General features: G+C 46.7%; 1 protein-coding gene across 1 annotated transcript in view; it reads right to left on the minus strand.

The window, feature by feature from the left end:
• Window positions 1-471: 471 nt before the first annotated feature.
• Window positions 472-26,848, minus strand: part of SCFD2 (sec1 family domain containing 2) — a 400,263-nt gene continuing 373,886 nt past the window's right edge. Inside the window, exons 8-9 of the mRNA XM_069594121.1 lie at window positions 13,827-13,946; window positions 472-1,986 (exon numbers count right to left, since the gene is read on the minus strand). Of these exons, the coding sequence (XP_069450222.1) occupies window positions 1,894-1,986; window positions 13,827-13,946 (213 nt within the window). The 3' untranslated portion in view covers window positions 472-1,893. The remainder of the gene's footprint in view (window positions 1,987-13,826; window positions 13,947-26,848) is intronic.

Genomic DNA, 26,848 nt, shown 5'->3' on the forward strand with positions numbered 1-26,848 from the left:
GAAACTTCCTTTGTTTACCACTTCAGATTAGAAGCTTTGGAATATTCTTTTTATACAAGAGGAAATCAACTTGTAAAAATACAGTAAAGGCCCAAGAGTAATATATCAATACATCTACTGTGAAAATATTCAAATGACACAAATGTATTGAGAGTGAGGCGTCACCCTTTCTTAGTCCTCCTATGATAGACTCCTTCCCAGAGGGAACCGCTTGGTAGCAGTTTGAGTTCTGTATTTTCTGGAAGTTTCCTTTGCATATAGACATATGGTTTGAAACTTAACCTTGAGCAGATCCTCTCACAGGGCCCAAGCATTGGGAAAAGCCCCAGATGTTCATTCTGTGAGAGACATGGAGTCCAGCATGAGCCTCATTCCCCACTGTGTCCTGGAATGTTGGGGACTGCCTGGCACGTGCCACTGGGGAGTTGGGAATGAATGAGTGATCAAATGAATACAGATTGGAGACCCACACCAGGTTACTTATTTACTTTATTAATGAATTAATTAATTTATTGGCCATGCCTAGTTCCCTGGTCAGGGAACTAAGGGAACTGCAGGGAAAATGTTAAGTTGTAACCACAGGACCACCAGGGGATTCAAGAGGTTATTTATTCATTTTTAAAAAGAGTGATCTTGGCTTTAATGATCACTTCTTCGGAGCTATCTGCCATTTTCTCCCTTACTCAAATTCAAACTTCTCAGTAGAATGAATGAAAGCATCTGGGGTCTCCACTATTTCAGCACCATGAAAGAACCAGTGTTAGGTGGGAAACATACTCGGACAAAATAAAGAATGTCGGGGTCAAGAAAACCTGCCTTGATGACATCTCAAAATGATTTCCAACTTCACAGTTTTCTCATAAAATGGTAGTGTTTTGCACAGAACTAAAGGTAGAGACACATTTTGGTTTACATTTTATTTCTTCTGCCTGTTCAATTCACACCAGTCATTGTTTTTCAGCTTTCCCTCTTTATTATAAACATCTTTTAGAGATGCTAGAAATTTCCATCAACTGTACACCTACAAATGCATGGGTTCCAAGAGGTCCCTTTCTGCTGGAGTTCTTATATAATTCCACTCTGTGGGTCTAGGTTTTTCTGTTATGGCTAGAAGGAAGACTAAGATTCACAGAAAAGAAAGAAGTCGAAATGTGTAATCATAAGTCATAAGGGGTAGGGTTCCAACCTAGACCTCCTGGACCAGATATCTTTGCTGGAGCCTTGCTTTGGGAGGAGAGGAAACCTTTCATGGGCTGTCACAGTGCTCCAATCAACCTCTCTCCCACTCCTGTTCCAGGCAGGCTGGCAGCCCTGCCCAGTGAGCAGACAGGAACAACGCAGCTCTTTGTAAAGGCAGGAGATTTACAACAGAGGCAGACGATTGGCACTGCCCTAGCCGCCCCCCTCTTTTCCTTCCCTGTTTAGAAATGTCTCAGATCAAGAGAGAAACAAAGCCTCACATCCCATTTGCAATGTTCCCTCCTCAGCTACATTATCTTGAAAACCAAACTTTCCTGACACCCATGATTCTAAAGCATGTCTAACTTCTCCTGGAGCAACTGCAGATCAAACGGCTTGTAATCTACCAACACTCACTGACAGGCACTTGTTTGGAATGAATGAACTTGCAGGTGGAGTCGGAAAGATCACAGAGAGAGGGGTAAGGATAAATGGGCATTATCATGAATTAGGCCAGCTGAAAGGCAGTTTGATTCCTTTAGAAAAATGATTTTAAAAAAATCTCAGCAATACTTCACACTGTGTGGTTATGAAGATCCTTTGGACAACATTCAGTCATAACCATGATTAGTAACAGGGACACTGATTTGGATTTTAACAGATAACAATATTGGGATTTCCAGCTCAGGTAGGGATCATCTTCTTAGGAGATGCTTAGAAGCCAAGGTCTGGATGCAGCCGGTCAGTCGCAAACAACAGCTCAGGGATGTTAAGTGGCTTCAGGAGTCGCGTGGACAGCACGATTACCTAACAATGGGAGGGGCAAACACATTGCAGACAATTAGGAGAGCCAAGCCCAGCTTATTCGATAACAAGAAATAAAATGCAACACACTTCTTTGAAGGGAAGGCATAGAGTGGATGCTGTGGAGGAGAGGGCAGAAGGCAGCTGCTAGAATGCCAGTGAGTTCTCGAGTCCCAGGTGGAAGAAGGGGAACGCAGGCTAGGAAGGGTGGCTTGCAGGGACAGTGGGGCTGCGTCTGCTGAGCCTTTAACCGGTGGGCACTGGGCAGGGCCAAGCCTAGCCACCACCTTGCTGCTCAGTTGTACTAAATCAGACCTTTGCTTTGTGATCTGGTAATCTGAACTCCACACAGAGGTCCCTCTGTCCTCCAGGGAGGCTTTGCTCCTTCAGGGAAAGAGAGAAGGCATACTCAAGAGCAGCATGTTGCTGTGGGTGATGATGACGATGATGACTGTATCTATCTCCTAGTACCCAGTTTCCATGCCAGAAAGTCATCATCTCACAGCTCAGAAGGTCAGAAGTCCAAGATGAAGGTGTTGGCAGGTTGGTTCCATCTACGGGTTGCGAGGGAGAAGCTTCCCTCTCAAGCTTCCTCATGTCTTCACCCTGTCCTCCCTCTGCGTGTCTGTCTCTGGGTCTCTCTTTCCCCTTTGATAAGGACACAGTTGCATAGGATGAGAGCTTAGCCTAATGACCTCATCTTTTTTTAAAAATTAATTATTTTAATTGGAGGCTAATTACAATATTGTGGTGGGTTTTGCCATACATTAAATCAGCCATGGGTGTACATGTATCCCCCTGTCCCGAACCCCCGTCCCACCTCTCCCCCATCCCATCTCTCTGGGTCCCAGTGACCAGCTTTGAGTGCCCCGTTTCATGCATTGAACTTGGACTGGTTAATGACCTCATCTTCATTGTGCTCAGTTGCTCAGTTGGCCAGGCTCCTCTGTCCATAGAATTTTCCAGGCAAGAATACTGGAGCAAGTTGCCGTTTCCTACTCCAGGGGAATCTTCCTGACCCAGGGATTGAACCCTGCGTCTCCCACATGTCCTGCATTGGCAGGTGGGTTCTTTACCACTAGCACCACCTGGGAAGCCCTCATCTAAACTGATCGTCTGCAAAGACCCATTTCCAAATAAGGCCACACTCACAGGTACAAGGGGTTCGGACTTTAACATCTTTTGGGAGGGGACACATTTCCACCCATGACAATGGTGATAATAATGATATTTGCTAATATTTATTAGTTCTTAGGATGTGCCAGGCACAGAGGATGCTCTCATTTAATATCCATTTAATCTTCGTAACAACCCTATTTGCAGATACGGAAAATGAAAAACAGAAAGATTAAGTAACTTGACCAAGGACACACAGGAAGAAGCTGAATCAGGATTCCAACCCAGGCAGGCTGGCTCCAGCGTCCAAGTGCCTGTTGGGTCACTTTTTCATTATCAAGGGCTCTGGGAAGGCTGCTTACTCCCTGAGTCCACATGGACACTTGGACATCATCGTATCGTTGTCATCGTATCCCCGTCTGCTTCCCCAAGACTCAGCTATTCCTGGGGGGCAGAGTTCCCTCTGCAGCACTGGGAGAGCTCGTTCCCAGTGCTGGGCTGGGGCAGTGATGTGCTCTGTCAATCTGGTGAGGTTTTCCCAGGTAGGGGTTTTACACCCAGATGATGGAGGGAAGTGAGGAAGGAGGCACTGGAGTCAGATTCTGGAGCTCAGCTCCTGAGTGCAGGGGTCCCAGGTGGCCAGAAAGCCTGGGCTTTAAGGGGTCACACTACCTGGCTGGGTCTCTTGGTGGGGAGCAAGAGACTCACTCACTCTCTTCTCCTCTGCACCCCATATTGTGCTAGGTAGAACGAAACCAATAAGTCAGCAATTCACTGGCCAAAAACAGAGCCTACTCTCTTACGTGGAGGACAAGCAGAGGGAAGGGAGGATAGAAGAAAGCATTTTAGAATTCTCTTGTTCTCAGTATTAAAAAGTTTTCTGTTTAAAACAAAAATTAACCTTTGAAAGCAGTGATTACTTTTTATTTTGAAAGAGAATTATCCTTGAAAATATATGGTTAATATCAGTCAAGTCATATTTTTGGCAGAAGAAGTACACTGCAGTCTGTGCTCACGTTTTTCCTTGAAAGCCATGTGATGAGAGTTTGAGGGCAGAGAGTGAACGCTGGCATCGTCTTATCACATGGCGTAGACACCACTGGAATACGTGGCTCTGGAGAGGGCCTCTACTCACCCCTCAGGGTCTTCGAGACCAAGTCCAACAGATAGTTGAGAATGGTGGTACCCAGACCAGCAGGCTCATCAGATGCTACCAGAGCCCGGCACCATGACTGATTGGCTACGTACCCTGGAGAAGGTCATTCCACTTGTGGCCTCACTTTATCCATCCCAGGAGAAAAATAAATTTTGTAGAATTATGGCAAGGATTACCCAAGGTGAAGACTCTAAAGCACACAAGCTGCTCAGCAATTCTGAGCTGCTGTTTGATTGTGATTTTGTGACTGGGTCATGGTGGTTTAGTCACTAAGTCGTGTCCAGCTCTTGAGACGCCATGGACTGTAGCCCATCAGGCTGCTCTGTCCATGCGATTCTTCAGGCAAGAATACTGGAGTGGCGAGCCATTGCCTTCTCCAGGGAATCATCTTGACCAAAGGATTGAATCTGGGTCTCCTGCATTGCAGGCAGATTCTTTACCTATTGAGCCACCAGGGAAGCCCAGGCCTCCTTTTGAATATTATGAAAACTAAGAACTCTCTAGAAAAATACATGCATGTTCATCTATACAAGATTTTGAATACAGTTTCAGGTGAAGTTTGTGGCTAACTAGGATTCATAGGCCACAGGTTGTGCTGTGCTTAGATGCTCAGCCATGTCTGAATCTTTGTGACCCCATGGACTAGAGCCCGCCAGACTCCTGTGTCCATGGGGATTCTTCAGGCAAGAATACTGGAATGGGGAGCCACGCCATCCTCCAGGGGATCTTCCCAACCCAAGGGCTAAACCCAGGTCTCCCACATTGTAGGCGGATTCTTTATCATCTGAGCCACCAGGGAAGCCCAGATAACAAGTTAAAAGACCCTTATTCAGATATTTTAAAAAGAGCACACATAAAGACAAGAATCCTTCGCACGAGAGCAGACTCTCGTGAAGTACAGGAGGACAGGTAGCTAGGCCACAGGCCCCTCCCTTGCCCTGGGCTTGCCAGACCCCTCCACCTGGGTTAGATGGGGCTAACCACCATGGTTAGACCATGCTAACCCCTGGGGTTCTTAGTTCCAAAGCCAAGACTGCAGATTTCTCTCTGGCTCAGGTGAGGGCAAGTATAATGGCTAGAGCGAGTCTCTGAGGATGCGTGCGTCTCATGAACACAGTAGAGGAGCTGGGAGGGAAAGGCTGTAGACTCGGGTGTGTGCAGACTTCCAGGGCAGTGACAACTAAGCCCAAAGATCCATCACTCTCAGGGTGGAGGCTGGGCTTTCAGTCGTGGCTGATGGACTGTTGCCCAGTCACCTGCACTGAGCCAGCACTAAGGACCGGGACCCTGTCACAACTAGACAAGTGGTATTTGGCATGGGGGCTGAACCAGAGGCCGTCTTGGGTGTGTGTTCTGGAGGGTTGGGAAGAAACAAATGGAAAACAAAGGCAGTCTGTGAAGTAGCTGAGAGGTGTCAGTGTCATTAGCAGGGAAGGACGTTGGGACCAAGGACTCCCGCCAGATGGTACGGTGGCCTTAGGAGTGTCCAACAGGCCACCTGCCAGATGACGGACCCTAGAGAATTTGCTGGATCACTTTGAGCCTCAAGTTCTTTGTCTGTGAAGTGGAAATAATGACATCCACCTCACATGACTATCAGAAGGATCAAATGTGAACATAGATATAAAATATTCAGCACAATGACAGGCTCTGGAGGGGCTTAAAATGGTGCCTGCTATTATCACCTTCATTAGCAGCACCACCTTCTCTAGTCTCATCCTCTGCTGCGTTCCCTCTGTTCAGCACAGAGCAGTCACTGGGCTGATACAGGGGAGGCGGATGTGCCAGAGACGTCGTCCTCACGTGTAAGTCTGATAGCATTTACTCACAGGCTGCAAATCCTGACTGCCTTCCTCCACCCTTTCTAAGCTTGACCCTCTGATGCAGAACAGAATAAACAAAGAAGAATGAAAGAACTGAGGACAGTCTAATGGACCTCTGGGACAACATTAAAGGCATCAACATTCACGTTATAGGGGTCCCAGAAGGAGAAGAGAGAGAGAGAAAGGGCCTGAGAAAATATCTGAAAAGATCATAGCCAAAAACTGCCCTAATATGGGAAAGGAAATAGTCACTCAAGTCCAAGAACCACAGAGAGTCCCATATAGGATAAACTGAAGGAAGAACATACCAAGACACATATTAATCAAACTGGCAAAACTTAAAGACAAAGAGAAAAATATTAAGAGCAACAAGGGAACAGCAACAAATAACATACAAGAGAATCCCCATAAGGTTATCAGTTGATTTTTCAGCAGAAACTCTGCAGGCTGGAAGGAGAGGCATAATATATTTAAAGTGATGAAAGGGAAAAACCTACAATCAAGAATACTTTACCCAAAGGCTTGTTCAGACCCGATAGGGAAATCAAAAGCTTTCTAGATAAGCACAAGCTAAGAGCACTCAGCACCACCAAACTAGCTGTACAACAAATATTAAAGGAACTTTTCTAGATGGAAAAGAAGAGGCCACAACTAGAAATAAGAAAATTATGAATGGGAAAGCTCACTGGTAAAGGCAAATGTACAGTAAGGGTAGGAAATCACCCCCACACAAATACGAATTCAAAACCAGCAACCGTGAGAAGAGGAGAGTACAAATGCAGGCTATCGGACATGCATTTGAAATTAAGAGACCAGTCTTATATGTAGATAAATTACTATATCAAAAACTTATGGTAACCACAAACCAAAAATCTATAAGCCTGACCTTCTTAGAGAGCATCGCAAGACTTTGGAGTCTGATGGCTGCTCAGCACTCCACACCCCGGCCCCTGGCCACAGCATTCCCCTTATCATCAGTTCCACATTCTAGACACTCTAAACTATTTGCAGTTTCACAAATGGAACATTGGGGGTGTTTCTTCATCTAGAATGAGAGTTACCAACTCTTTGCCTGAAGACCTTTTAGTCATCCTTCAATGATCTGCTCAGGCATCACCACCTCCAGGAAGCCTTCCCAGACCACCTCTCCCTGATGACTGAGGATGTTCCCATGGCTGTTGCTATTACACTGTACTCCTTGTTTCCTTGAGTTTCTTTGTTGTTTCCTAGCACAGTGCCTGATACCTAGCAGATCCCTGATACAGTAAGTTAGCCAATGATTGATTAATTGAATAAATAAAAACAAGACTAGGAAGGAGGGAGTGGGTTTAGCCATGTTCAGCAGTGAGTTTTTCACACCAAGAGGCTCTGGTAGCTCAAATATAATGGCTCTGTATAAATTTGTTTCAAATTGGTTTAACTGAAAACCCATTTGTCTAAAATTCCTATTTTGAAGAACAAGCAGGATCATATGGCTAACATTTCCTTTACAGTATAATAGCTGATGGTCCTTAAGTATTTTCACATCTCAGGTGTCTTTTGTTCATTTTCAGTTTTCTAGCCTATTCAAGTGAAGGTATTTCTGCATTATTTGACTAAAATAGTCCTTAAAATTATAAAAATCTTAGCTAAATGGCGGGAGGGGGAGCAGAAAGGCACTCTAAAATGAAAAAGAAAATGCTTAAAGCAATCCTAAATCAGCCTGCTGGATATGAAATTTAAATGTTATAAACATAGTCATGAAACGTGCAACATGAGGCAAATTAAGCACTAGAGACTTCCTTTCAGAGGACCGGCTTTTTCTCAAGCAACCGAGGACAAGGATGAAAATCTCCATCTGTGAGGCAGGGCCAGAGGGCCCAAGGGCACCTTGGAACCAAGCCCCTAAAAAGCAGCCTTTGGGGCTCCATGCAGCTTCTCCTCCAGCCGAAAGAAGAACCGCTTGTCTCTGTGCTCAGACTGCCCTAGTTCCTGCGGGAGTGGCCCAGTCCACCTGCTTTCTCTCCACTTTTCGCTTTTTTGGGCCATTGCTATAATTTGGAGGTGCCAGCATCTTCCTGTTCTATTTCTGCTGAAAGACAGGAAGCAGGGCAGCCCAGGATTTAGACTCATATCCCTTGACTTCCAACACTGTGACTTGAAAGGAGCAGGGGACATTAATGTTTTTTCTCCATTTTTCTCTTAAACTTGGGAGATGCTTCCAGTACAAGCAACTCCCATGCACAGGCACCAACATGCGTATTCATCCAGCTGATGAACTGGCTCTTGAGCACATACCATATTCAGGGCACTATTTGTCCTCATTTGTACAGGTGTCACGTGTGTTAAACATAAAAGGTGTGTCTTGTTAAACCACTGGGATAGCGGATTAAAACAGACATGATCAAGCTCTCTGGAAAACCCATTGCCTTTGTGTTGCTGGTGGGGTGAGTGCGTTATGCTTAGGCTCTTCTAAAGAATCCCCTGAGATTTCAGATGTCTCCATTTTTGTCCCTTCCGATGGTTGTTTAAAAATAAGTTACTTGAGGGAAAACAATAAGAAACTTCTGTTGCAAATGACTTCAACATTGCTAAGAGGATTGCATCAAATATCAAAGATACACAAAGTATATAGGAATAAAGGGCAATATTAATATGAATAATATGAACATGTGTGATGCTGTCTAATGTTTCAAATTATAAGGTAAAGAAGAAAAATTGTAAATCTCACTGACATTTTCCTTGGAATAGGAAACTTCATAACAAATTAAATGCAGACCAGAAGAAAAAAAAAAAGAAGTTGCCTGACTTCTCTCCTTGAGGGCTTGCGTTAAATTTTAGAATAACCTGGGGCCAGGGTTTAGAGTCAGGATTTAGTTATCCTCGAACGTCTACAGTGGCACAAAATTGTAAGTGTATGAGCATATTTCTGGGTCTACTTCTTTTTTTTTTTTTGTCTATTACAGTCTCACTGAGTGTTTGGTTCCAGAAATGTAGACGCACATGAAAGCGTGGTTGGGCAACGTGTACCGTGAAGAGCCATGGCGGCAGGTCAGGCCCACTCTGTCTCTCCCTGTTTCCTGCACTGGCCTTTCCCTGTACTTTCTGGGAGGGTCCCTCCCTGTTATTTTCCTCCCACAATCCCAGCCTTTGGCTGGCATCTTGGCCACCTCCCAGCTCCAGGGTTCAGCCTGCAGAGCTGTCTGCAGTGAGAAGAGGCCAGTGCTGGGCACATGTGTTCCAGAGCCAGGGCAAGCCTGCAAAGTCAGCTGCTTGTGGCTGCGGCTGTTTGGGGTGGGGTTGAGAGGCTGCCTGTTTGATCCCTTTTTTTGTAGTCAGGGAAGAGGGCTTTCTCTAGCTGCCCACTTTCTCTCATCAGCACGTTTAGCAACAACCAGGGGAGGAGAGCAGAGAAAACATACCCACTGTAGTGTAGCACAGCCATCCTCTGGGACTAGCAGGTGCTAACGTGGTTTCTGAATGCCACTGTTTCATGAGATCCTTATCGCCCTCTGTAAAAGGGAATTTATTTCTGGATGTGCCTTGAGTGAGTGACAGTTGCTCAGTCATGCCTAACTCTTTGCAACCCCATGGACTGTAGCCTGCCAGGCTCCTCTGTCCATGGAATTCTCCAAGCAAGATTACTGGAGTGGGTTGCCATTTCCTTCTCCAGGGGATCTTCCCAACCCAGGGATGCTACACTGCAGGAAAGTCTTTACCATCTGAGCCACCAGGTAAGCCTACTATTAAGAGACATTTCTAGCTCAGTCGGTAAAGAACCTGCCTGCACTGCAGGAGACATAGGTTTGATCCCTGGGCTGGGAAGACCCCCTGGAGAAGGAAATGGCAACCCACTCCAGTATCCTTGCCTGGAAACTCCATGGACAGAGGAGCCTGGTGGGCTACAGTTGATGGGGTTGCAAAGAGTTGGGCACGATTGAGCAACTAACACACAACACACTCTAAGTATAAAGACAGGTCAACTTAAAAAGTATCAGCAGATACATGCTTGATTTTATCTTATAATCTATAGACAACACATTAGAATATGTAATGAATCTATACATCTTTTCCAAAGGAATATCTAAGACAGAAGTAGCAACAAAGTTATAAATGACAGTCATCAGTCAGATGAAATAATTTAGAGGAAGCTTTTCTCTCTCCAAGAAATGTGGGCCTTACGTGGCTTCTATTGGCAGTTTCCTTTGATGAGTGGATCCCTGAATGCCTTGCACATCTCAGCTCATCAACCCTCTCCTTCAGGAGAAGCTGATGCCATCGGAAGGACCCTCCCGCCTCCACCCCTTTCCTGCAGGTATTCCCATCAGAGCACCTGCCTATGTTCCAGAACACTCACGACTGGCTGAAGCTTCTGTGTTTGATGTCAGTCACTCACTCATTATTAGAGTGTAAATCCCATGAAAGCAGGTACAAGTCTGGCTTGGTCACTGCTCTATCCTCAGCACAAAGAACAGTGCTTGGCACAGAGGAGATGCTCAGTAAATGTTTACTGAATAATTAATCCAATTTAAGAGGCTGTTAAGTTCCTATTCCTGGGTCCAAAAAGCATCTATGTGGTATGGAATAGATATGAATTACAGCAACTGATGCAAAAGACAGGCTGGTCTCAGTTGTCCATAATCTCAGAATCAATAACAGGCTGGTATAGTCTCCAGAAAAACTGCTTTTATCTTACAGTACTTCAATAATGCAAGTAGAGGTTCTAGTGGTCAACGGTGATGGTTTAGTCACTAAGTCATGTCCAATTCTAGCAACCCCATGAGCTGTAGTCCCCCAGGCTCCTCTGTCCATGGGATTTCCCAAGCAAGACTACTGGATACCATTTCATTCTCTAGGGGGTTCTTCACCGACTGAGCCACCTGGGAAGCCCTCTAGTGTTCAATATTCAATGAGTAATCATGACACCCAGTGCCACATCCTTTCTGAGGTGCTGGAATGAAAATAAGTGCAAAGTCCTGAGGCTAGGGAGAGAGGCCAGCAGAAAGGGGTAGGAAAAGAAGGCCCAGCGGCAGGTAGGGGCCGTGGTGGGAGGAGGAGGTGGCCCCAGCACCTTTGCACTGCTCAGCCCCTGGCAAGGGAGGTGCTCAGGTGTGAGTGAGCCTGAAAAGAGAGACCAGGGTCCCAGGAGAGCTGCCTGGGAACTGGGATACCCAGGTTCATGGGCACGGGCTGCGGTGAGGTGGCTGGAGGGACTGAAGACATCTAGTTTGGCGAAGAGCAGCCTGGAAGAGGACCTGTGGAGGAGGGGTGAGCCTGATCTGTTTGGAGATTCTGTGGGGCCCGGGAGCTACAGGCAGCAACTGCTGAGTGAGACCTCAGAGGGAATGGAGGTGGAATCAGCAGAGCAAATGGTCCTAAGGGCCAAGGCCTCCAGGACTCAGGTAGGCTATGGGCAAGGGGCAAATCCTCATCCCCAGGGACCTTTACATGTAGGCTGGATTAGATATGTATCAGACAGCAGTATTAGATTCCTATGTTTAAATCATTGGTCAGGTTAGAGTCACTCTCTTGGTTGCCAGACCTGCCCCACTTCAGTTGTTCCCACGCGCGCCTCAACAGAGGTCTAAGCAGGCGACAGACCAGCAGGCCTTTCCGTGTATAGCCAGAGCATCCAGCCCTCATCCCTCTGAATGCACCTCCGAAGCCGGAGCTGGTTACATCTCAGATCTGGGCTGACTTAGCTGCCAGTCTGTGGAGGTCTAATACCGGGAGACCTGCCTCCGCAGGTGTCGCTCCAGCAAACAGGCAGGTAATCCACCTCCTTTCAGGACTTGGAATGAAGGCCATGATGGTAAATAACTCCTCTCTGGAATCTTCCTAGGCCCTGTTAACTCTTCAGGGGGAGCTTTCTGCACAAAGGACAAGCAGCAGGCACGCCTGCTCCTTAAGCCCCCAATTCTTTGAGCTACTCTCTCTGCAGATGATTGAGCACAAGGTCGGTCAGTTGCAACCCAGCCACTGAGCCACTGCAGATTCCGGGTCTCTGTTGTCAAACTCAGGTCACACGGCTTTGAAAAAGTGTGCATTTCATCCTTTTAGAGGGGAGATTAACATGTCTGTCAGCCAGTTAACAATGCAGCAGCTAAGAATTTGCTTCACCATGTTAGGGGCAGTGAGAAGCATGCTTGCTGATAAAAAAGAGAACGTCTTGCTCAAAAAAACAACTGCTCACTAAACAGACCCTGAACACTGCTGACAGAGTGGGTGTGAGATGAGGCTGAATTTACCACTTTATCCGAAATCCCACCAGCTATGACCAAGACAGGTGTTAGTAAGAGCAGAAGTGGCCATAGCCAATGACGGGTCACTCCTTTGCTCAAAAACATATCATGGCTCCCGGGACACCTGGGTCCCTTTCCTAAGTTGGGTGTTTGGAGACCCACAGATATCTGGCCTTTTTTACAAGGTGACAGAGCTCCTGTCCTGTGCACAGGCCTGGGAAGGCCCAGTCTTTGTCCTCAAGGAATGCACACTTGCTTCAGGAGGCTAGGTCAGCAATGGGGAGCCATCAGCAAGCTGCCTGGGATGCCAGCAGGGATAGGGGCTCCTTGGCTGGCTGAGTGGGTGAAAGTGGGAGACATGGGCATCTGTACCTCTCCCCTGGGGAGTTGGGGGGTGGGTCAGCCAGGCATGGCTGGAATACCACCAGGATTCTGTGCGGTTGTGGCGGACAGTTCTCTTCTGAGCCAGCATCCTACCCGAAGCACTGCACTGGCATCTCTGTTCTGCTGTCTCCAAACCACAGAAGGCTGCTGGCAGCATACAGACCCAACACAAAGCTGAAGACAGGCCCCAGGAGACAAGCCTCAACCTCAGGGTGAAGTCCCAGGCGCTCCAGTTCCGAGGACAGTCCTCGGCCCGGGGTGCCCACAGCAGCAAGCAGCCTGGCCATGCTCTCTGTACCGGCTTTTCTCCTTCCACTCTCTCTCTTCCAGTCCCCTCCCTTCCGCTTCTTGGGATCCCCTCCCATGTAAAGTCTGCTTGCGGCCTCCTGTTTCAGGCTGCTTTGGGAAACTACTAAGGCAAGGAGTTTTCAGTCCTACTGAGTTACAGGCTCTGCTGCCCCAGCCAGCTGAGAGCTTCCAGAGACAGGGAAGTCCTTGCCTGTTCCTCAAGTCCCTCTCCCCGAGCTCCTGCTGCAGGGTAGGGTGGCAACTGCTCAGAAGTGGTTTTTGATAATAACCTTGGCCACCTGTATCGAGGGCTGTGTGCTGCGCACAACACTAAGAAGCATATTCTCTCCCGTCTCTGAGTTAAGATTCACAGTCACCCCATCCTGTCGGTTCAGTGAGAAAACCGAAGGCTTTTCTCACCTGGCTAGTAAAAGGCAGATAGAGGAGGGCTGTGCCTTAACCACCAGGGGCATTTTGTGGGGAGGGAGACGGGGCCTGGCAGGAGGCAGAGAAGAAAGACATTGCACTTGTCACTGTCCGGACGAGGTGTCTTTCTGTCCTCTCCATGGGGTGGAGAGGGTCCCTGGGAGCCGCCCTCAATTATCTAGAGCCTGGTAAGAGTAATTAAGCACTGCTTGGACATCAGAGAAGACATGCCTTTCAGGAGTGGGTGGAACAGCACTGTAGCCCAGGGGTAGGAGAGGTCTCAGGCCTGGGACAGGCAGAAGGAGCAGGGGAGAGGACGCTGGGGGATGGTGACGCAGACGGCTGGGAAGCCTAACGGAGGCCCACCCTTCCCCCTGTCCAGGCTTCCCATTCAGATCATGTCACCAAGCGTCACTGACAACTCAGTACCTGGGTTCCCGGCTTCAGGGAGGGCACTAGGTCTTTGATCATTTTGGCTTCAGAGACTGTGACTCCGCCCACCACGAAGAGGATGAGGAGAGGGTGGTCGCTGGGATGAGGCCGGCTCACCTGCAAAACAAAACCTAGCATTAGAGGCGTCTTCAGGGGCGGTGAATAGCCATTAGAGAGATTATAATTTGTTAGGAGTACAATGTGTTAGGGGGTGTTTGCCCATTGACCAGGAGCATGCCCGGCACGTCGTCGCCTTCCTACAGCCCTTTACATAAATATTTTATTGAAAGAGAAGTTAAAGGAGTTGCTGCTGCTGCTGCTAAGTTGCTTCAGTTGTGTCCAACTCTGTGCGACCCCATAGATGGCAGCCCACCAGGCTCCTCCATCCATGGGATTCTCCAGGCAAGAACACTGGAGTGGGTTGCCATTTCCTTCTCCAATGCGTGAAAGTGAAAAGTGAAAGCGAAGTCACTCAGTCGTGTCAGACTTTTCACGACCCCATGGACCTCAGATATGCAGATGACACCACCCTTATGGCAGAAAGTGAAAAGGAACTCAAAAGCCTCTGGATGAAAGTGAAAGAGGAGAGTGAAAAAGTTGGCTTAAAGCTCAACATTCAGAAAACGAAGATCATGGCATCCGGTCCCATCACTTCATGGGAAATAGATGGGGAAACAGTGGAAACAGTGTCAGACTTTATTTTGGGGGGCTCCAAAGTCACCACAGATGGTGACTGCAGCCATGAAATTAAAAGACGCTTACTCCTTGAAAGAAAAGTTAAGACCAACCTAGATAGCATATTCAAAAGCAGGGACGTTACTTTGCCAACTAAGGTCCGTCTAGTCAAGGCTATGGTTTTTCCTGTGGTCATGTATGGATGTGAGAGTTGGACTGTGAAGAAGGCTGAGAGCCAAAGAACTGATGCTTTTGAACTGTGGTGTTGGAGACGACTCTTGAGAGTCCCTTGGACTGCAAGGAGATCCAACCAGTCCATTCTGAAGGAGATCAACCCTGGGATTTCTTTGGAGGGAATGATGCTGAAGCTGAAACTCAAGTACTTTGGCCACCTCATGCGAAGAGTTGACTCATTGGAAAAGACTCCGATGCTGGGAGAGATTGGGGGCAGGAGGAGAAGGGGACGACCGAGGATGAGATGGCTGGACAGCATCACGGACTCGATGGACGTGAGTCTGAGTGAACTCCGGGAGATGGTGATGGACAGGGAGGCCTGGCGTGCTGCGATTCATGGGGTTGCAAAGAGTCAGACACCACTGAGCGACTGAACTGAACTGAACTGATAGACCACAGCCTACCAGGCTCCTCCATCCATGGGATTCTCCAGGCAAGAGTACTAGAGTGGGGTGCCATTGCCTTCTCCAGTTAAAGGAGCAGGAGCTATTAAATAACAGAGAATACTGAGGGCAACTTTCCCTTCCTTTTCAGTCTGCAAGTCTCAACACAAACGTGCTCCTGCCTTACGGAGCCTGTGCAGTTCCTTCCAGGCGATAGCCACAGCCTGGAGTCATCGTCTCTGCTTACACACGTTTCTTTGATGGCTGTCTCCTTTAATGGAACACAAACTGAGGAGGCAGCAATCTTGTCTGCCTGGGTCACTGCTGAAGTCCCAGAGTACTTAGTGCCGTTTCAGAATAGGTGCTCAATAAATGCCTGTGGCATTGAAAGATGGTCACATCCCTAGGGGGGAGGAGGTGAAGGGTGCACAAAGATGCAAGAGCCCCGTGCCCACCCTTGAGGGCACTTCATGCCCTTACCTTCTGCAAACCAACCTCAGCTGAGGATTGCAGCTGCATGCAATGCTGCAGTGAATGTCATGGAGAATCCCTGCCGGGGCCTTAAGGTCGCACCAATGAGGCACAGCACAAACAACTCAAATGAGAGCACCTCCCAGCACCCTCTCAGGAAATGCACAATGCCAACGTGTACACCTGGTGACTAACTGAAGGGGACAAGAGGGGGTTCCTGAAGACAGTGTGTTTCAGTCCTACCTGCAAGTTCAGGATGGTTCAGTGAGGAGTGGGTGCAAGTGGTATGAGCCAAGTTCTGCAGGCAAGAGGTCACCAGCTGGAAGGAGTGAGCAGGACGGCCGCGTGGAGTCATTATAGGAAGGATGCTGCCAGCTGGCTGCATGACCAGTGAAGCCAGAGGCGGGAGAAGCAGGCTGGTCTCCAGCCAGAAGAGGGTAGGCAAAGTAGGTAAGTGTCTGTGCTCACAACACTCACTAACACGTAAGCCGTCTTTGGGCCAAAGGATGGTCCCCATGAGTGGCAGGGTGGGCAGCAGGTTGAGAGGAAGAGAGCCAGCCCTTCTCTTACCCTGGCTCCAACTCTATTTTCAACTTGGTTCTTCTGACTCCCTTGCCTAAATATAACTTTTCAGTATCTTATTTTAAAACACTTAGGAAGGTAATACATTAAATGCTTCCAGTTACATAAGTTATTCCTTGGCTTCTGAAGAGGAAACTCAGAGTGAAGAGGGAGGGAGGGAAGGATGGGGAGAAATCGGGGGAAGGAGGGGAAAAACAAAAGGCAGGAAGAAAGAAGGAAAAGCAGGTCTAAACTTCTTCCAAATGGGCAGTGTGGAATACTGGACAAAGTTACGGAACTCTTGGATCTTTAGAAAAAGACTCTAGACTCCCCGCCCCACCCCCCAACTTTCTGCCCTGTGGCTCCTTCCCTTGACTGCATTTGTTGATGGCTGTCTTCCAGTCCAGGTACCACACACCCACAGCCGTGCTGCTTCTGTCCAGCTGTCCCCCTGTAATAGCTCTCTCTATAGTCACCAATGGCTGTCACAGATGGGGGTCGACAGACATTTGTCTTCATTTATCTGGGCATTTCTGTGGCATGTGTCCCAGCTGATGACATCCTTCTTGGCCACCACAATAGCACTCTCTCTGGGGTCTCCCTGCTGCCTTTCCCATGGCTTCTTCTCACATTTCTTCATAGGTTCCTTTTCTTGGTCTGCTCAACTGTCGATACTCCTTGGCCTTTATCTTTGACCCTGTGCTAGGAATCAGCGAACTAAAATGGACTGGAATGGGTGAATTTAACTCAGATGAAATGGAGCAGCCATCATAGTCAACAAAAGAGTCCGAAATGCAGTACTTGGATGCAATCTCCAAAATGACAGAATGTTCTCTGTTCATTTCCAAGGCAAACTATTAAATATCACAGTAATCCAAGTCTATGCCCCGACCAGTAATGCTGAAGAAGCTGAAGTGGAACAGTTCTATGAAAACCTATAAAACCTTCTAGGACTAACACTCTAAAAAGATACCCTTTTCATCATAGGGGACTGGAATGCAAAAGTAGGAAGTCAAGAAACACCTGGAGTAACAGGCAAATTTGGCCTTGGAGTACAGAATGAAGCAGGGCAAAGGCTGATAGAGTTTTGCCAAGAGACCGCACTGGTCATAGCAAATACCCTTTTGCAACAACACAAGAGAAGACTCTACACATGGACATCACCAGATGGACAACATTGAAATCAGATTGATTATATTCTTTGCAGCCAAAGATGGAGAAAGTCTATACAGTCAGCAAAAACACACCAGGAGCTGACTGTGGCTCAGATCATGAACTCCTTATTGACAAATTCAAACTTAAATTGAAGAAAGTAGGGAAAACCACTAGACCATTCAGGTATAACCTAAGTCAAATCCCATATGATTATACAGTAGAAGTGAGAAATAAATTTAAGGGACTAGATCTGATAGACAGAGTGCCTGAAGAACTATGGATGGAGGTTTGTGACATTGTACAGGAGACAGGGATCAAGACTATCCCTAAGAAAAAGAAATGCAAAAAAGCAAAATGACCATCTGAGGAGGCCTTAGAAATAGCTGTGAAAAGAAGGGAAGTGAAAAGCAGAGGAGAAAAGGAAAGATATAAGCATCTGAATGCAGAGTTCCAAAGAATAGCAAGGAAAGCCTCCCTCAGTAATCAGTGCAAAGAAATAGAGGAAACAATAGAATGGGAAAGACTAGAGATCTCTTCAAGAAAATTAGAGATACCAAGGAAACATTTCATGCAAAGATGGGCACAATAAAGGACAAAATGGTATGGTCCTAACAGAAGCAGAAGATATTAAGAAGAGGTGGCAAGAATACACAGAAGAACTGTACAAAAAAGATCTTCATGACCCAGATAATCACGATGGTGTGATCACTCACCTAGAGCCAGACATCCTGGAATGTGAAGTCAAGTGGGCCTTAGGAAGCATCACTACAAACAAAGCTAGTGGAGGTGACAGAATTCCAGTTAAGCTATTTCAAATCCTGAAAGATGATGCTGTGAAAGTGTTGCACTCAATATGCCAGCAAATTTGGAAAACTCAGCAGTGGCCACAGGACTGGAAAAGGTCAGTTTTCATTCCAATCCCAAAGAAAGGCAATGCCAAAGAATGCTCAAACTACCGCACAATTGCACTCATCTCACATGCTAGTAAAGTAATGCTCAAAATTCTCCAAGCCAGGCTTCAGCAATACGTGAACTGTGAACTTCCAGATATTCAAGCTGGGTTTAGAAAAGGCAGAAGAACCAGAGATCAAATTGCCAACATCTGTTAGATCATCAAAAAAGCAACAGAGTTCCAGAAAAACATCTATTTCTGCTTTATTGACTAAGCTAAAACCTTTGACTGGGTGGATCACAACAAACTGGAAAATTCAAGAGATGAGAATACCAGATCACCTGACTTGCCTCTTGAGAAATCTGTATGCAGGTCAGGAAGCAATAGTTAGAACTGGACATGGAACAACAGACTGGTTCCAAATTGGGAAAGGAGTATGTCAAGGCTATATATTGTTACCCTGCTTATTTAACTTATATGCAGAGTACATCAGGAGAAACACTGGGATGGATGAAGCGCAAGCTGGAATCAAGATTGCCCGGAGAAATATCAATAACCTCAGATATGCAGATGACACCACCCTTACGGCAGAAAGTGAAGAACTAAAGAGCCTCTTGATGAAAGTGAAAGAGGAGAGTGAAAAAGTTGGCTTAAAGCTCAACATTCAGAAAACTAACATCATGGCATCTGGTCCCATCACTTCATGGCAAATAGATGGGGAAATAGTGGAAACAATGTCAGACTTTTTTTTGAGCTCCAATGTCACTGCAGATGGTGACTGCAGCCATAAAATTAAAAGACACTTACTCCTTGGAAGAAAAGTTATGACCAACCTAGACAGCATATTAAAAAGCAGAGACATTACTTTGCCAACAAAGGTCCATGTAGTCAAAGCTGTGGTTTTTCCAGTAGTCATGTATGGATGTGAAAATGCTGAGCACTGAAGAATTGATGCTTTTGAACTGTGGTGTTGAAGACTCTTGAGAGTCCCTTGGACTGCAAGGAGATCCAACCAGTCCATTCTAAAGGAAATCAGTTCTGACTATTCATTGGAAGGACTGATGCTGAAGCTGAAGCTCCAATACTTTTGCTACCTGATGCGAAGAGCTGACTCATTTGAAAAGACCCTGATGCTAGGAAAGACTGAAGGAGGGAGGAGAAGAGGACGACAGAGGATGAGATGATTGGATGGCATCACCGACTCAATGGACATGAGTTTGAGTAAACTCTGGGAGCTGGTGATGGACAGGGAGGCCTGGCGTGCTGCAGTCCATGGTGTCACAAAGAGTCAGACATGACTGAGTGACTGAACTGAACTGAAGTGAACTGTGGTACTCTCACTTGAGGACCTCATCTACTTATATGCCTCCAATAATCTTTTAATTCTTCAAATCTATGTCTTTAGCATCTCTATTTAGTTCCAGTGGCCATCTCCACCTGGATGCCTCCTGGCATTCCTAAACTTAACACATTTCAAATTTGATGCATGATTTTAACCACTGCCCACCCCCACTAAGTTTATTCCTTCTCTTAACTTTTTATAAGCATCACCACCTTCACAGTCCCCTGAGCCAGATACCCAGAAGTCATCTCAGATTTGCTATCTTTTTGATCTCCTAGGTAAGTCCTATTAATTCTGCCCCCTCCAATTTACTGATCTCTTTTTGATTCCCACTATCCCTGTTCTGGTCGGCTTTCATTTCTTCTTCTTTTTAATATTTATATTTATTATTTATTTTGGCTGCGCTAGGTCTTAGTCACAGCATGCAAACTCTTTGTTGTGGTATGTGGGATCTAGCTCCCTGACCCGGGACTGAACCCTGGCTCCCTGCAATGGGAGCTTGGAGTCTTAGTCACTGGACCACTAGGGAACTCCCTCATTTCTTCTTTACTAGATTATTGCTGCTGCTGCTGCTAAGTCGCTTCAGTCGTGTCTGACTCTGTGCGACCCCATAGACGCCAGCCCACCAGGCTCCCCCGTCCCTGGGATTCTCCAGGCAAGAACACTGGAGTGGGTTGCCATTGCCTTCTCCAATGCATGAAAGTGAAAAGTGAAAGTGAAGTCGCTCAGCCGTGTCTGACTCAGTGACCCCATGGACTGCAGCCTTCCAGGCTCCTCCATCCATGGGATTTTCCAGGCAAGAGTACTGGAGTGGGGTGCCATTGCCTTCTCCAAGATTATTGCTAGGGTCTTCTGACTTGTCTTCCTGTCCCTCTTCTGGCCACCCCCATCCATTCTTCTCATTCCTGCTTAAGTGAATTTTCTAAAGTGCAAGTATTTATTATTGAATCTTTGTGCATTATCTTATCTGATTCTCAAAAATCCTTAGGAGGCAAATACAGTCATTGGTATATGATGCAGATGAAGAGACTGAAGTTTACACATAGTGACTAAATCATGGAGGCAGGGGCCAAACTGCAGAGGTTACACTCTTAAACACCCATCACCTCCACCGCATGCTCAGAGCCAGGAAAGATAAAGTTCAGACTCCTCAATTTAGTACAGAAGGTTTTTCTCACATGGCTTTGCTTTTTGTCTCCATCTTCATCTCCTCCATATACACTGTTTGCTGAAGTCACTCAAAGACCTGAACCATCCATGAATGCATGATATTAAAAAAAAATTTTTTGCTAAACATGTAACATTTTACTGAACACTTGCCCTGAAAAGAGCATTTATCACAAGTGTTCAATTTGTTTTCATAAACTAAACAAACCCTTGTGACCAGTACTTAGATCAGAAACAGAAAGCTGGCACTCTGGATCCCTTCAAGCCCCCTTCACGTCACTACCTCGCCAAGGGGCAACTGCCATCTTGACTTCTAGCCGCTCAGTACTGGACTTTGCTTTTCTTGCTCAATGATATAATCTGAGGGTTTTTCTATATTAGTGGGAAAGATCTGGGGCCCACAGGAATTGGCTGGGACTGCACCGGTGGGTTTGGCCTAGCCACACCAGTGGCCTCTGTCTGCGCCCGTCACACTCTGAGCACCATCTGCATTGTTTTATGTTACGCGGCATGGATAACTTCCTCTGTATAAAGTGCCCTTGCCTCTCCTTCTTTGTATCTTAATATATGCATTTTATTGAAGTACAGTTGACTTACATTTCAGGTACGTAGCAAGGTGATTCAGTTATACAAATACACATGCATTATTTTTGAAATTATTTTCCATTATAGGTTATTATAAGATATTGACTGTAGTTCCCTGTGCTATACAGTAAACCTTTGCTGCTTGTTGCATATTTGTCTGCTCTTCTTTACCTCCTTCTTCTCTCTTTAAAAGCCATCCTTGCTTCTAAAAATCTCTCTCTAACCACCTCTCAACTCCTGCCCCACGACCCGAATCTGAAAGACACCTCTGCTCTGGCCTTGTCACACTGGCTGCAACCTTGATAGGCCTGCCTATCTCCTCTCCTAGACTGTAAACTACTGGAGGGTAGGGACTGATTGTATCTATCTTGGTATTTTGGGCTCTGGGCATAGAGCTAACTCACGGTAAACTTTCAACAAGTGTTGCGTGAATAAAAAGAATGAATGAATGGATGAGGTCCACGGGTTAACTGGAGATGTCTTTCTTTCCTTAGCTCTCTAAGAGAGAGATCTTTTAGACACTCCGTTCTATGCATGCTTTTCCTGGCTGAGTAACAACCTGAAGTTCCTTCCAACCCTACAAACAATTGTTTCTCACTTATTCCTGGGAAGGAAATACAACTGGCTTCAGAACTTCACATTGGTACAGCATGTTCTCAAAGACATATGCTTTCTATAAGAGAGTCCGGACTCTGAAATACACTGCAAGAATCTTGGAAGGATGCATTGAAAGATGAAAAGGAAAAAAGAAACAGCAACAAGGATCAATACCCCTGGGCCAAGGAGTTGAGAGAATGTTGATTTTGGTACAAATTAACGGGTGCCATTAATGCATGTTGCTGTTTGCTATTTTGGATTCTGTTTAGATTTATGTTTTGATACCAGCTTCCTTTATAGAACACATCAAGTTGGCAGACTATTGGGAAGTGGAGTCTTTCCAGTCTTTTCCATCAGAATAATACATTCCTTATAATCAGCCACACTCGGCTGAGTCTCATTTGTATGTGAGTTCACGGTGTAGGGCACTTTGAAGTTGCAAGATGTAAACGTCATTACTGCCATCATAAACACGCAGATTAATAAAGCAAGTCGGGCTCACTGCCCTTTCTTTCATTTTCTAAACCTTCACTGGCTGTGACTTTAAGACATTTCTAAACCTTCATTGGCTGTGATTTTAAGACATCAGTTCTGGTCAGAGAAGACCATTTCTCCCCACCATTTAGCCAGCCTTTGAAGCCAAGGCTGCTGACACCTTCTCTGCAGCTGTGGCCCCAAGAGCACTCTTTGATGTCCTGACTGGTTTCTATGGGAAGTGTTTCCTCTGCTCCTGGTTCCCTGGAGTTCTCTGGGCATTCCGGGAACCCAGCTGCTGATTCTCCTCCACTCTGTTTCTCTTCATGACTGACTCATCTGTCCCCAGCACAGGCAACAGTCAGGTCCTCCATTCTCCAACAGTGGGGGGGCATTGCAGGAGAGAGACAGCATAATGGGAGCATTGGCTCAAAGGACCCTGGGCCCTGAGAGCAGCTGTGCTGACTTTGAAGGTGGCCTCGTAATGGCTCTTGTCCCAAAAGGAGTCAGTAACAGCGCTGCTGCCGCCACTGAACACTTGACGTCCAGCTCCGCTTTTTATTCATTTATTCACTCATTCCACAAATACCTATTGAGCAAGTACTATGGGCCAGGCACTGCTGTAGGCACTGGGAACTCAGCAGTAAATGAACCAAGAAGAATTTCTGCCATCAAAGAATTTATATTTTTGTTGGGGAAAATGACAAAATACAGAAGTAAATTGATAAGTGAGGAAAGCAGTGAGTGCTATGGAGGAAATAAAGCAGGGTTGGGGTTCCCACGTGGTACTAGCGGTAAAGAACCCACCTGCCAACACAGGAGAAGTAAGAGACATGGGTTTGATCCCTGAGTAGGGAAGATTCCCCTGGAGAAGGGAATAGGCAACCCACTCCAGCATTCTTGCCTGGAGAAATCCACAGCCAGAGGAACCTAGTGGGCTATAATCCATAGGGCTGCATGGAGTCAGACACAACTGAAGCGACTTCACAGGCACGCACAGGGCAAGCATTACTTTGCACAATCTTAGGATCTATGAAGTATGTAGAAGCTCCATTTTACAGACAGAGACAGTGAGGCTTACAGAGGTGAAGTGAGTTGTCCCAAGTTTTCCAATTCATAAGCTATAGGGCTGAGACAGAAATCCAGGTCTGCCTCAGAGAAGAGTGGGACACATTCCACACGCCCTCATTTATAAACAGATTCTTCAAACTGAAAGCATTTTTACTAGCTTTCATCTCTTAAAACTCTGTACTTTTAGTCCTTTGGCAATGTCAGCCAATTACCAGTTTCCTCGTGGACTTATTTCATCTCAGTGCAAAGGCTGCCCTGCTGCCAAAGTCCCTCTGTCATTAGCTCGACCTCCCTGCTGCATTTGCTGCCGTGGATGGCGTCCCCATTCTGGAGACTCCCCACTCCACCCCAACCCCTCTCTGTTTTCCAAGCCCTCTCAGTGTCTTTCCTGCCTCCTGGGCTCTCCTCTTGCTTGCCCTGTCCCATCACACACTGTGTTCCTGACTGCTGGGGCCTCTTCTCCCAAACACCCTCCTTGAGTGGCCCTGCCCTGTCCATGGTCCAGGCCTCAGAGGGCTTGTGTCCCCAGGTCGCTACCACAGGCCCAGGCTCTGCTGAGCTGCAAAGCTGTCTCACAGGCACCTAAACTCTAAAACACAAGTTATTTTCTTCTCCATTTCTGCTTCTGAGTCAGAGAGAATGTAAACACCTGCCATCCAATCACCCCCGACTGGACGAGGGGCCCTGGACGATGCCCTCATTTACTTCCACATCCCATCAACGCCCAGTCCAGTGGGACCCACCAGGGCTGCATCCTTGCCTTCATCCCCTCAGCCCCTACCTGACCCCGACTCTTCTTACCTTCTCTCCCTAATCTGATGCCAGTCTGGCCTCGTTCCCTGCTGCCAGGTGATCTCTATAAAATATACACTGGTTGTTTTGGTGATTTGCTTGCTAAGTTGTGTCCAACCCTCATGACCCCATGGACTGTAGCCTGCCAGGCTCCTCTGTCCATGGGGTTTCCCAGGCAAGAATACTGGAGCAGGTTGCCATTTCCTTCTCTAATACACTGGTTCTATATTCCTAAAAAACATGGCATAAAACCTCATGGTTTCTGGTCAAATGTCAAGCCTCCAGCCCTTCGTGACCTGCCTTCTGCTTCTCTCTCTGTCTTAACTTCTTCCACTCCTCACAGGCTGCTCTGAGCTCCAGCCGTTTGGAGCTACCTGGAATTCCTTCGACTTAGCCCAGAACTTCCATCACTTTGTATCTCACTCCTGGTCAGACACATTCAGTTCCTCTGACTCCCTGATTAAGCCCCTCCTTCTCTGTACTCTCACAGCCCGCCCAGACACCACTTCTCTCTTGTCCCCACAACTCTCAAGGTTCCTGTCCTTCTCCCTAACTAACTGTAAGCTCTCCAATGTGAGCTGTGCTGTAGCAGGTAGGACAGCTAGCCTGTCTGCATCTTCCTTACCCACAGCAGCGACTAGCATGTAAGAGGCTCTCGGTAATTGTTCACAGGCAGGCAAAGTTTGTAGCCGGCCAAAACCAAGTTTGTGTTTAATGATTCCTTCCAAGATCTAACTCACTAGAACTTATGGATCTTATTTAGCAAATGTTACACAAAAATCAAACCACAGTATGGAGCATAATTGAGAAGGAGAAAATATAAACAATAGTTATAAATAGTATTGCAAACAAATTCCAAGACTTGTGCTGATTTAATCAACAGACACCAAATGCTGAGATGTTTTCCTCTCATCAGAAACGCTATTAAGTATAATGGGCCTAAGCCAACAGTTCATCTCTGAGTTGTGTTTTTCTTATGTAAACGATGAGGAGCTGGACTTGATGACCATCCTCAGTCCAGGGATCTGACATCAAATTGCACCTGAAGCTCATCATTTTTGCCCTTTGTCCTTACAGCTTCCTTCACCCCATCGTAGTTGCATCTGTAGATGTCTGTCCAGCTCACACATGAACAGTCCCCTCCATCTGCATGGCCACAGGGTGGGCTCCTGGCAGCCGTGTAGTTACAATGTGGTCCTGCCTTCCTCCGACCTCAGCTGAATGGTGCAGGAATGGGCCCCTGACCCAGGCCCAATGTGAGACCCTCCCCTGGGAATGGAGACTTGCTCTAAGACAGATGGGGCCCAGTCAAGGCTCCTAAGAAGCACCAGCACCTGTGGCACAGCTCCCAGCCGTTCACTTGACTCTCGTTCACTGAGCATGGACACTGAGCTGGGATGGTTCTTGGCATCTCTGCAGGCTGCAGCCCGTCTTCAAGAACTGTCTGGTTTCCTGATGGCTTTCCAGTTCTTGGGCCCAGTCTTTCCTGAGGCTCACTGCATGGCTGCCCTTGCATTCTCGGAGACACTCGGTCCTCCCGATGAGGGCTTTCCTTGATGAAGTTGGTGCCACTTGGTTAATTGCCAACAACGTATCTCAGCTCCAGCTTTTCCAGGTGGGCCTGAGCAGCTGCCCCCTCTATCCTGTGGGCCCAGGCCATGGAGCACTCGCAGGAACTCCTATTGAGGGCCCAGAGGCAAGCATTGAGTCTTCTGTGAGTGTTTTTCATAAATCTTTTATTTTTTTTTCCAGTTAAGCACGGCCATATACGAAAGGGAACAACAACACGCAGTTTAACAACGCTCGTAAAAGGAGGTAAAAGGGCCTTGTGCAATTTCATCAGATACAACCCGCCCTCCTCATGCCAATTTCAGCAGAGAAAACATCTTGACAAATCATGTCCTTTAGTCAAAACAAGTCGGAGTCCAAACACATGGAGTAGATATAAAATATATTATTTTCAGGAGACTGAAATCCAAACCACAAATTCCAGAAACGCATTTTCAAAGTGCTGCCTATTAGACATGCTCATTTTAAATTAAATTAACGCTGTTGTGAGAGTGGGAAGGTATGGTTCAACTTATTTATTAGATCGCTATCAAGTTTTTTTCTACAGAGATCAAGGTGCTTCACACACACAGGCATTGGGATAGAAGACTTACTTGACTGTTTAAAAAAAGTCAGGTTCTGCCAAAGCGGTTTCTCTGGACTTTGATACTCCCCTCCACCCAGGGCACTGCCCTTTGAAGCCGACAGTTCTGTGCGGCTAACCACAAGTCTAGCCTCCGGTGGAGGAGTACACCGAGTTGACTCCAAACACTTTCTCAGAACCTCAGGCAGAATGACCTTGAGGGTGCCCAGCTCTACTTCCCCGCCTGTCTCTTTCCTTGACAGGGCCTGATGGGTAGAACTTGGAAGAGCAAAATTCTACAGCTCAGTGTCTCATCCCTCAGGAAGGCTTTTATTATTTTTTGTTAATTTTTTAAAAAGACTATATTATTTAAAATGATTTTAGGCAAATAGCAAGCATGCCTTTTGCTATCAGAGCCTTGCCAGGCTCATTTATTTTGAAACCAGATCAGAAGCATGAGTGAAATTTCTGTCCTTTAGATTGAAGGGA

Source organism: Ovis canadensis, chromosome 6 (assembly GCF_042477335.2).
Source record: "Ovis canadensis isolate MfBH-ARS-UI-01 breed Bighorn chromosome 6, ARS-UI_OviCan_v2, whole genome shotgun sequence".
NCBI lineage: Eukaryota > Metazoa > Chordata > Mammalia > Artiodactyla > Bovidae > Ovis > Ovis canadensis.